This window comes from Lytechinus pictus, unplaced genomic scaffold (genome assembly GCF_037042905.1).
Source record: "Lytechinus pictus isolate F3 Inbred unplaced genomic scaffold, Lp3.0 scaffold_19, whole genome shotgun sequence".
Taxonomy (NCBI): domain Eukaryota; kingdom Metazoa; phylum Echinodermata; class Echinoidea; order Temnopleuroida; family Toxopneustidae; genus Lytechinus; species Lytechinus pictus.
This window is the reverse complement of record NW_026974140.1, coordinates 11,461,635-11,474,470: the sequence shown is the minus strand read 5'-3', so window position 1 is coordinate 11,474,470 and position 12,836 is coordinate 11,461,635. Positions and strand designations below refer to the sequence as shown.

At 34.4% G+C, this 12,836-nt stretch overlaps 1 protein-coding gene across 1 annotated transcript in view; it reads left to right on the top strand.

Annotated features, from left to right (window-relative positions):
* The window catches only part of LOC129260661 (sodium- and chloride-dependent glycine transporter 1-like), a 42,551-nt gene extending 36,064 nt beyond the window's left edge, over positions 1-6,487 (top strand). The window contains exons 10-11 of the mRNA XM_064114293.1: positions 1,848-2,021; positions 2,564-6,487. Of these exons, the coding sequence (XP_063970363.1) occupies positions 1,848-2,021; positions 2,564-2,689 (300 nt within the window). The 3' untranslated portion in view covers positions 2,690-6,487. The remainder of the gene's footprint in view (positions 1-1,847; positions 2,022-2,563) is intronic.
* Positions 6,488-12,836: the final 6,349 nt, after the last annotated feature.

The following is a 12,836-nucleotide window of genomic DNA, read 5'->3' as shown; positions in this document are numbered from 1 at the left end:
TTTCAAACCTTTGTTTTTTATTGTCTTTTCCGATGAAATTTGTCGGGGACCCTTTTGCGATCATAAATAGCATAAAATAAATCCATTTAAACCAACAAAAGTAAAAATAATCAAATATTTATATTTTTTGTTGAAAAACACAATTTGCATTGACTTAGTACATAGAATCCTGTTTTTTAGCAATTTTTGGTCTGACATGCACTTACAAAATGTTGCGTAATTTCAGAACCGCGTACACGGGTGTCACAAATTTGGTCTCAAAAGATGTGCAAGGCATGAAAGTAAAAAGTCAGTGAGCAGCGCGGTCAAGAAAATTTGCGTGACGGCGCAGTGACGAAATTTGTCAAGGGGGGGGGTCAAATTGACCCCTCCCCCCAGTTTATCAAGGGTTAATGAATGAAAACAGTATAGGATACAATGAAAATAAAATGTCTTTTAAATCTGAATACATTTTTTATATCATGTACTTTCCTCTAGACTAATATAAAGTTTATTAAGATTGTACTATAGTTTTAAGGGACATGAATTTTATTGTTTTGCTAACCATTAGAAGTAAACTCCAGGAAGGGACTTTGGAGGTGGTGGGGGATAGTATTGTGACTTTTTACTTTCCTTTTCTTTTCTCATTCCATAATCAGATCAGGGGGTGTTTCACAAAGATATAAGTGTAACATACTGCCCTTTAACACAGTAAAAAAATTGTAATTTGATTATTTGAATGATGATTCCAGTGAAAAATAAGGTTCATAACAAATTTTTAGCATGTGTGAAACCAAACTAGAACATGATTAGAATCATGAGTGCCTGCAATCATCATTACAATGATGACTCAAGTGTGAAAAGGCCCTCTGTTAGGTGATATGAAGAGAAAAGTAAGCTAGTTCAGAGTTCATTTAGGGGATAAAACAGTTCACACAGACTGAACTAGGTTAATGGTTTTTTAAATTATCTGTGATGAGCATTGATTAGGCTGGGCAAAAATAATTAAGATACTTTTTGATAATTAAGAAAAGCCAAATGATAGCCAACTTGCTTATATGCCCTCTTTTCCTACTTATAACTATTTTTTATTGTGTATAAGAAGATATCTCTCATTCTTTTCATTGGAAAGTATTCTTTTTGATGTAATGCCTGCCGTGTAGGAGTAAAAGTTGTTCATAAAGTTAATTTCCTGAGGTATATCCTTTATTGAGTTTGTACAGCTTGGAAAGTTTAATTTGTTTGCTTTCCTGTTTACAGTATTTACCCAGAGAGATTTTCCTGAAGGTCATTATTCCAAAGATCTTCTACTGTCATACCTTAAATGGGCAACCATATCACTATTTTTTCTTCACCAACATTTTTTTATTTATTTTTTATCTACATTATATTACTAGTAGTCCAAATAAATAAATGCAAGGCTTTAATTAAAATTTCCAATATAATTGATGTTGGGCCTTCTCCTTCAAAGGAAAATGGGATATTTATCATTAATAAACCAATCCTATTCTTTTTTTTTTCTTTTTTTCATTTCCAGGAATACAACTGTGGCAATAGCAAAGATGTATTCAGTAAATTGATATTATGATTAATACAATATGCAGAATAAAGTAACAGAAGAGAAAGATAACTGACACACAAACACAGTGAGAGAAAGGAACACCATCTAATGCCCGTGGATTATCAAAATAAATCAAGGTTCTATTTAAAGACTCCCCCTTATTATCTGGATCAATATTAATAGAACATAAAACTGTTTGATGAAGTAGCCAAACTGGAATACCATATTCTATACCATATTCTATACAGAACTTCCAAGAGGTGCAATAGCAAAACATTTGATGAAATTTTGTTTGAATTCCTTGCAGTTTATTTTCATCTTCTTCTGTGTTGTGTATCAACCATTGATCTATGATGCAAGCTATACATACCCTCAGTGGGGTGAGACCCTAGGATGGCTAATGGCTCTCTCTGTTATGATCTTCATCCCGGGATACTTCGCCTTCTACTTCCTATTCAAAGCAGAGGGATCAGTTCGTCAGGTAAATAAACTCATCTTTAACATTTTAATTTATTTATTTTTTACAGAGTTCTTCACTTGATTCTTTGTGGTCTCTTTTTTGCTTGTAGATCAATGATATTGTCTTTGATAATAAAGTTTCAACTTCAAGAACTGCCCTTTTGTAGTAAGACAATGAAATTCTTGAAACAAGTTAGCTTGTGTGAAAAAAAAAATCTAAGAATTAAGATCAGTGAAAGTTTGTGAAAAATTGAAGTAGCGATAAGAAAATTATAGCCATTTGAATGTCAAGAATCCATCTGATGTGTAAGAGATCTATTAATGAGATGAATAAATACGACCAAGTCATGTGTTGTCACACATGCATAACTCTTCACTTTGATGGAAAAAGAATAACCCATGCTCATTCTAATGATAGCACAAACTCTTGATCCAAGATTACTTTATGAAACCTGTATTCCATGTTATCCCATAAACCTGATATACATTTGATAAAAGAGACATTTCAAGTGAATAAATGTACAAATGTAATGTAGAATGTTTAATTTGATTGTTTGTGAACAGAGATTGAAGGCATGCACCTCACCATCAGAGAAATGGGGACCGTTACGTAACGAGGATCGGTTGAAAGCAGGTTATCCACTCCTTGAGGGTCATGATGCTGAGGATATCAACCAAGCTAATATTTAACAACCTCTGCCTACACTTTCAGCAGTGTGTTCACATTGTATTGCACTGGATGTAAAACAGAGTACAATTATGGTTTCAGCTATCTGTGACTTTGGTCTGCATTTTATATGATAGCTGTGTAGACATGTTGCTGTAGTTCCCTTACAATTTTTCTCAAATGACAAGACCAACAATATCACAATGAGGTATTTCCATTATCATATTTTAATTCTTTCCTCTCCAGCAAAACAATCATTCTTGATGGATAGATTATACCTTTCATCTATAGAGATGGAAACTACAATTGTAACACCCTATGACTTCTGGTCAAATTCATATTGGACACCCTTTGACTTCTGGTCAAATCAATATTTTGATTGTACTTAAAATAGACTTCAGTATAATCTTCTTAAATCACTCAAGGTCATTTTGATATGGCATATCCTTTAAAATTCATTCTCAGGACTATAACCCTTTAACCTTTTTAAGATGGGGTCAAGAGAGCTTGAATAATTTAGCACAAATATGTATATTTATTTTCTTTAAAGTTTAATGTGTCATAAGAGGAGGCTGATTTAGTTCTTATACTGGACGACTTAATCCATCACCTTCAAAGTCTTTTTTTTTCTTCAGAGTGTCCATCTTCTTTTTGTTTTGGCGATACCTAAAGAATTGTTTACCAGACCAACTTCAGACTTGGTCAAGTATACATATCAGAGTGATGATCCTTTTTTTTGGGGGGGGGGGGGCAGAGCTGCCAACCAGTACGTTTTTGGCGTGTTTAGTATGTTTTTGCAACCAAAATATGACAGTACGTTTTTTCTTTAAAAAATATGATTTTGTAAAAAAAAAAAAGGTGAAAAAAAAACACAATATGGTTATTGGATCAATGTAATTTCAGGTTACTTGTTTTTTTTTTCAATCATTTTGTTAAAACCAGTGCTCATTATAGCTTGCCTGCAGCTTGGGCGCCGCGATGAGCGTGCGCACAATGTATTTTATTATGAAATACAGTTTTTTGGGGGAAAATTCAGTTTTTTTAATCACAGAATACAATTTTTTCATTCCCAGAGGTTGGCAGGTCTGGGGGGGGGGGGGGGGTGTCATGGTTATGGGTCATTATGATTGGGTATCTAAAGAACCAAAATGCATGCTAAGCAATAAACTATTTTCAGTAGGACTTATTCACACTATTATTCTATAGCTTGGTTTGTACAATGGCAATAAACCCAAATAATGTAGAATGATGAAAGTTCTGAAGTGCAATTCTTCCATTCATAAAGCATTTGTAGGCCACTGCTTTTTCAATGGTAAGCAGTTTTACTCATTCTTCAACAATTATTTGGACCAATGGATAAATGATTCCAAATTAGTGATATGAGACCTTAGTAGTTCTATTGCCTCTTGGTGCTTTGTGCTTTTTTTTCTTATTTATAAAACCTTTGCTTCGTCCAAGGTATTGGCAAATGTGATTCTTAATACCATCTTCTAAAAAAAAATTGTTAATGTCAAATGATAATGTATTATCTTTCAAACAAAACAAGTGCTCTAATATTATGTGCTTTTGAATACCATATGTGGTCTTTCATGGTGAATTAATTGAATCAGTGTAATTATTCAGTTCATGTGATGCAACAGTTACTTACTTCACCAAAGCTAAGCCTGAGTCATATCGATTATTTTGAAAACCGGTGTTCGACAGCTTTAATTCGATCGAACATCGATGAATCGAATTTTGAAGGCGCGGCGGGGAAAATCGAGTCAATATTTTTTTTGCTCCGGCGCCGTCGCGTCGATGCAATATATGCACGCATTGCATGCACTGACGGTATGCGCTGGCTGGGTACCGGGTGAGCGTTGCACAAGCAGATGACAGAGCAAAGTTCGTTTGTATTTTCCATGATCACAAAACACAAAAAAGCCGGGACCAATGCAGAATTCTTCCCAAAATATCATCAACAATTATATTTGCAGATGACAATGTATAAGTTTAAAATGAAACAATATCAAAGACATGAATCACGCAGAGTCGATCCGAACGATTTTCGGTCAACTAGCATTCGCGGTCCAGACTCGCACACACCACCCCCGCCCGCAGCCCCGGCCAGCGCCAGCAAAAAAGTGCAACCAGCGGGAGCACTGTAACTTGCCTTAGATTGTGTAGTTAGATCCAAAATGAGCTCCAAATTGACGGGAATAAATACGTAATTTTCTCTGGATGGTCATTTGAATTGGTATTCAATGCTGATATAACGATTGTGAGGAAAGATTGTGGAATATGAGTAATGACGATGTTCGATAATTAATCCTGATATGATAATCCATATTTTTTAAATTTTAGACACGTCAAGACAAGAGCATGCAATCGAAATAAATATGTCTCGGATCGAGCACTAAATTCATATGAATTATTATTGGATGTTAAATAATTACGATTTAATAAGATTTTATGGCCATATTAAAGATAATGACAATGTCAGCAAAGCATGTCATTTTATAGTATTTAATATACTGGCATTATTTTTTATTTTAATTCCATCTCTGGCCTGGACGTCTCCGGAGCTAGCTAGCTAGCTCCGAGAAAAAGAAGCACAATGCGCATGCGCGTTCGTTGACGTAGGACATATTTTCCATTAATGAAAATCAGAGCTCGAAGTTGGGCACAAATTAGCTTCAAATTGATGGAAAAAAAATATCACGCAATTTACTCTGTTTTGTCATGTTACATGATTTAAAATTTTATTATATGGAGATATTACGATCTTGAAAAAGTTTCTGCATGTTGACAATTATGTTCGAGAATCAATCCTGACGTGATAATTTTTTTTTGACAAGTGTTCTCGCTCAAGTCGATCGTCATGTGATGTCCGTCATTGAAAATTGAAACGAAATACAAACGTTTCACATCAAGCTCTAAATTCATATTAATGATTATCATATGCAAATTATTGTCAAATATTACGATTAAATAATGTTCTATGGTCATGATATTAATATTGTTCATGATAGCAAGGTTTATTTTATGTTGATTGCGTCAATTTTCCGGCCATTTTCTGTTTTGATTAAAGCACAGTACAGCGCATGCGCTGCACAATCGATGATTTCCATTCATGAATTCATCGTGCATAAATTATCTCGGCATGCACGAGCAGACGAGTAAGACTCGAACTATGATCGAAATAAACTTCAAATTAATGGTGAATAGGCATCATAATTACACAATCGGTTTCATTTTGGGGGGAATACAAATCAAGTAAGTAGTACTAGTAGTCAAGTTGGACATTTCTGTTTATTTTGATGATTGATTGTGTGAATCAAACGAATCTGCCGGCCGATGTATTTTTTTTCTTTTTTTTTTCGATGCACCGATTTTGCAAAATCTGCACCGGCGCTCGATGACATCGATCGAACACCGATTTTAAAATCGATTCGACTCAGGCTTATTGGCTATTGATAAAAAAAACAATTTCTTTCACCAGTTTGAATAGCAGATCTTGAGCTTCAAAGTGTTGAGTCATAACTCACCACCATCTACTTACACCATATAATAATTTGATGGAACATTCAATTTCAGGGGGATATTCAAAGCTCAAAGAGAAGAAAAAATTATCTTCAAGAAATTCTTGTATCCAGTGTTTGGTTGTATTTCTCAGCTTCACATTTTAAGGGAAAGTAGAGGAAGAGTTCCTCCTTCAAATCAACATATTTCTGAATTTTTACAAACTTAAAAAACATCCAAAAATGATATGTCTATTCTCGTGAAGCCTGTGCTTTCATCTAGGTGGTCCCAAATGTCGATATATTAAATCATTATGCAATGAAAACTTGTATATTTTGACAGATCTATTAAGATACCTTTTATTATTTAACGTGTACTTATCATCTTGTACTTGCCCTTCATCCACTACCTGATATAATATGTTTTGGTCTTGTTTGACATTGGCATATTTTCATATTTTTTCCCAGATATTTTTATAGATCTTTATCCCCTTATTTCCATTAATCAAAAGGGGCATGTAATCAAATTGTTTATTATATAATTGAAGTGGGTATAGGGGGGGGGGTTATGATTACTGGGTAGTATACGATTATTAATCTGCTTTTTATTTTTCTATTATGCTTCATATTCATATGTAATATAATGTATTGACATGCTCCATGTATTATTTTCTATGTTATGCCTTTTTGTTAATTTAACAAAGATTGAGTGCAATGGATGAGATAATTTATGAAGGTTCCAGCACTAGTGAAGATGACCTTGGCATATTTCATGAAATATTATACAAATATATCAGGCTTTGTGAAAGTATAGTGGGAAATATTTTTCCAAGGTTGGTCTGGCAATTACTATTTTTCCTGAGGTATATTGCCAGTCCAACCGAGGATTAATAATTCCCACTATGCTTTCGAAGGAAACGCCTGATATATTTGTTTTATATCCCTTCTTTAAGTGAGAACTGTTGTGTAACCTATCTGGACCAAAACGTTAGATCGTCCCGGCTAAAAAACAGACGGTCTGGACCTAGCGCCTGACCTAATGCTATCCAGCTCCTGGCTGGGTAGGCTGCGCGCGGCTTCTACCAGACTCCGGTTAATGAGAGGTCCGCTGCGCTGCGCTCCTGATGCTTTTTTCAATCAAGTCAAATTGCAATGCGCTGGCCGGCTAACGTTATCGGATCTTCATTGACTCACCTTGTTATGCTTCTTCACAATTTAATTATCCTGTATTGAGTTGCAGAATAGAGCGATCTAAAACTCTTGGTCAAAAGATGGCATTTTCTGCAAGCGCCAGTGCATACGTACCGTCCCAGCGCAGCTCACCAAAAGCAGCGGGTACCGGTCTGGTACTAGCGCTAGCTAGCCAGCAGCTATAGCGCGTCACACAGCTCGGAATTGAGGGGGGGGGGGTAAAAAAAAATGTATTGTTCATTTTTTCCCTAGGGAAAAAAAAATTGTACACTCTCAATGCAACAATCTTAGGTAAGGGATATAATTTCTATTATTCAATTGTTGGAAATTTGGACCCATAGCATTCTTGTTATTTTGAAATTGGAGGGAGGGAGGCCATCATTGGCATTTGGCATCAGAATTAATTATAGATTGCTATTTAATGATTGATTGATTGTATCAATGTGGTCAATCGTAATTAGTCACTACTATGATTAAGTGTTGATATGCATTTCTGTTGGTGAGCTGATGGTATATTTGCACCTGCAATAACTCATATGATATATATATCTTTATCTCTTTTCTTGATCATGATTAACCATGGTGGGGTGCTACTGACTAAAATCAACTCAACTGGTCATGGTGATTTATTCAATAGCTGAAAGGAAATTTTAATTGGAATACTTTCTAGAATACATGTTCTCACCACAACATGATGTTCATTTGACAGGAAACTGAAATTTTGCTGTATGTTAGTGGCTGATATAAGGGTATATCTTGCTAATACATGGAACGATTACCGGTAATATATTCGCAAATCAAGGCAAAAGGCTGATGTTTTGGGAAATTTGGTTCTTTGATTTTGATTGGGGCAGGTGGTGCTGCTTCGTATATGTATGAAATTGAATACGGTAATACATTAGAAAAGTCATTGATTTTAGTTATGCTTGTAATGAGGTTCTATTTGCTGTCAAGTCTAGTATGATATCGCATGTACTGAAGTATTTATTTGGTTAATAGTTTTCCTGTATACAACATGCATTTCCCATAATTGACATCTTTGATTTGCTCAATTTGAATTATACACAGAACAATTGAGATTGTAGAGTATTATTTCAAAATGATAATTCAGATAAAATGCAAGCATTTCCAGTAAAGTTAATTGATTGAGAATATAGTGAAGCATTTGTGTAGTATATTGTTTAATTGTGAAGGAATAAAGCCCTTGATATAATCAGCTATTTAATAGCCCCAAAACATTGATAAGCATGTATTTGATATTTATTTCACTATTATGAAGCCATCAATAACTTTTTTTTTTTAAATAGCTGATTATTAAGTTATAAGGCAGTCCTTGCGCCAGTTAAAATGAAACTTTAAAATCAAATGAAAATTATAAAATTTCAAACTAAATAAGAATAATTGCAGGTTTACAATCATTGCATGTTGATTTAAAGGGCATGAGTTTAGAGTGAATGTTATCAAATCAATAGAATTTGGTAACTTGTCAAAAGTCACGTCTGCTATCAGTTATCTTGCAGGTAACACATCACATCATTCCTATACTCAGTTAGTTTTATCTGGGGTATTGTGTATGGAAAGTTGCTTGTGAGACAGACTCATTTCTGTCTTATGGCAAGTTGACTTAATTCTCCATTTTAGTCAGATTTGTATAACTTTAAGTGTACTCTTTAAAACCAAATGTAATGATGAAAATGTGATAGCAATTGTAAATTCATTTTTTTTTACTTGATGGTAGTTGCAGTTTAAGGAAAAACATGAGAAAACATGTAAGCTCTTGATATGGATATGTAGTCTACTGCAGTGCTGTATTGTGATACTCATTTCTTTGAACCGTCTTCATGTGGATTTAAGCTGGGACCAAATATAGATTATGATTACCATGCACACCCAGTTATTTAGTATGTTCTGCTCTCATCAAAACTCTGGATATTCTGGGCATTCAATGCAATTTTATTAAAGATGTCTGGTAAATTTTTGATAACTGATTCAAGTTATAAATTCAGAGGGCCTTTCCATCATATTATTATAGGACAAGTCCACCCCAACAAAAAGTTGATTTGAATAAAAAGTGAAAAATCCAGCAAGCATAATGCTGAAAATTTCATCAAAATTGGATGTAAAATAAGAAAGTTATGACATTTTAAAGTTTTGCTTAATTTCACAAAACAGTTATATGCACATCCTGGTTGGTATGCAAATGATGAGACTGATGACATCATTCACTCACTGTTTCTGTTGTTTTTTATTATAAGAAATATTCTAATTTCTCATTGTCAAGCGAAACAATGATCAATACCTCCATGAACATGTGAAATTAGAATTAATACTACATGGTTCAGTCAAGTTGGTCCTTATTGTCAAATATGTAAGAAATGAAATATTGTATAATTAAAACAAAACACAAAAGAAATAGTGAGTGAAGGACATCACCGACTGCCTCTTTTGCATGTCACTGAATTGTGCATATCACTGTTTTCTGAAAAATAAGCAAAACTTTAAAATGTCATAACTTTCTTATTTTACATCCGATTTTGATGAAATTTTCAGCGTCATGCTAGTTTGATTTTTCTCTATTATATTCAAATTAAAATTTTTCTGGGGTGGACTTGACCTTTAATTAGTCAAAGGGCTGTAAATGGATTATAGCTGAAGCGTAAATGGTAAACTGTGCAGTAGCTATGTTGATTGTTGGTAATTGGAACTGGTGAATGATAATTAGTGAATGCATGGACTAGAGAATTAGGAAGTTTAGGTAGGAACATATTGTTGCCTTCGTTGGTCAATTTGATACCATGTATGAAATAACTCGATGAATACAAGGCATTTCAAGTCTTACAACTTTTTTATGCATGTGCATGTAGTAGTAAAATTACCAAAGAAAATCCCTATAGTTGTCTACATGTGCTCAGTATAATGCAACTTTGATGTCAACAAAGATTTGTAATATGTGAGAACAATGTTTTACAGCCAGTTTAATGGTGGAATAAATACTGGCTTCAATGAAGCTTGATTAACTAATCAGTCGCAGTTTATTTTGCTTCCAAATAATCCACTCAGGGAAAATAGGACTATTGACCCTTATCTGTCAGAATTGCTTGTAAGAAAAGGTGACATGGTTTATACATGGACCTATTGTAATAGGTTCATGGTTCATACGCGAGTGGGTAATTTTGAATCATTGCGACATTTTGAATTTAGATGAATGAGATTTAAAGGCGTTAGTGTTATACTTAATCTCAATCAACCATAGTAAATGTAAAATTATGAATATTGACAACCATCAAGTAATAGTATATTTTGTAATACCACAGGATCTTGAATTACAATGATTTATATCCATTCCTACAATTCAAAATCTTCATTTCTTGGACGTTGCAGACCTGGGGGAGGTTTCACAAAGAGTTAAATGTTTCATACAGTCATGCCTAAAGGCTAAATGCATGCATAATACTTAACAAATGATCTGATTGATGGATGCACAGTGCGCACTTAACCTTTGTGAAACACTCCCCCCCAGAGACAGTTAAATATTACCTGCAAAGTATGTTTCCATATGAATCAAATGGAAACACACAGTAAGCAAATAAAATTAACTTTAAATTTGAACCTTTTAAGATATCAAAATGAGGTAAAGATTAATGTATTAAACCAAAGTAAACAAATCATCTATGCTTTAAATTTGTTCCGATCCATAAACCGAAGTTGAATGTACATAATTTTTTTTTAGATGTTTGTTGTGATTTGCAATGGCATCCTTAATTTAATGTTGCTTTTTTTAATAGCAAAGATGGTCAAATATAAAAGTCAAATATGTGCCCTTTGATACACACTTGTAACTAAGTTATCATTTTGCATTTTCTTTTGTATACAGCTAGGCAGATCTTGATTTAACTTTCAGTTGTGCTTGTCACTTGATCTTAACTCATTAACTCATCAGTAAAATATTTAGCAATAGGAAAAAATGAAATATTGTGCTCTTAAAATCTGTAAGTTGTTTTCATTTTGAGTCTTCTCAGTTTTGTTATTTGGCATGCTGTTGTCATGTATATAGTCATGTAGGTGCCATTGTTTCTATCTGCTTTATATATTATTTGTGTATCACGGATATAAAGCGGTAAACTAGTCAAGAAACATGTTTGTGTGCTGGAATAGTGATTATTCTGCGTTAATAGAGTGGGTTATTTGTAAGGAGAGCTGTGTGTGTGTGTGTGTGTGTGGGGGGTGTGGGTGGGTGTGTGTGTGTGTTAGTGGGAGGGGGTGGTTATGGAGATGAGTGTATCTTAGGTAGCAATTATATCAAACCTGGGACACTTTTTTAGCCTCTCAAATGGCTCCAAATCCAAATAGATGGTACTACATGTTAATTTTTTTTAATGTTGCAAAATTTGTATGCACCACAAAACATTCTTGGTTACCGTAAACTTTCACAGCACACTTCTCCCCCCCCCCCCCCCCCGGATCGCCGCCCCTGACTGATGATGACATATTTCCACTTTTTCTTTTGTATTTTATTACATGAAATTGTTTAATCAACTTTTTTTCCTCCAAGAACTAAAAATATTGGATTGGCAACTCATGTAATACATTAGATATTCATTGTGCCAACTTATTTTATTATCAGGGAGGCATATTCACAAGTATGAAAAGTGAAATAATTATCATTTCATGTAATAACATACGAAAAAGGAAAGTGGGGATGTGACGTGTATGTAACTTTTTTTTTATACTAAATATTGCTTTACTTTAAAATTCAACAACTTCATTAACAGATTTTGATGAAATCAGCATTTTGCTTGGTGAATTTTACTCTTATTTTCAGCCCGGACTACCCATTTGATCTCAGACAAAGGTCCCTTTTTATGAAGAGATTATGGGGCTGTCAAAAAAAGGGGGTTATGACACAATACAGTACATATTATGCAGCAGTTCGTATAGCTAGTGACGTAAAAACGGCATTACCCCTTTTCTGCTGATTAATTTTAGTTATTTCTTCTTATAATTATTTTCCCCCTTATCGCATGCTCTTTCGTCGAAAGACAAAATTAGTCATGGTGGTCTCTCTATGCATGCACCCCCCACGGTGACCTTGACTTAGGTTGATCTCTGGTCGGACCTTTTGATGTAGAAGAAGATGTGAATTACATATTCGTTCACGATTATCCATCAAGATATTTTTATACCTTGAATATCTCATGTTGGAAATTGTCACAGGTTAAGTAGACGTTGTCTATTCATTACCAATACATGTACCGCAATGGATGATCGGGCAGCTAGGTAACAGGCCCGATTGTCTGTTGTATCAAACTCATAAGTGATGCGCTGGCCGGAGTGTGCGAGGATTATTTTGTATCCCTTAAAATCACACCTTTCATGGTGTTTATGGCTTAGGTCTGCTCCCGAATCTTCTCAAATTTGCAACCCTAAACGGCGTAGATCTATTCATATTTGCACCCCTCAATGGCGTCATCTTCATGAC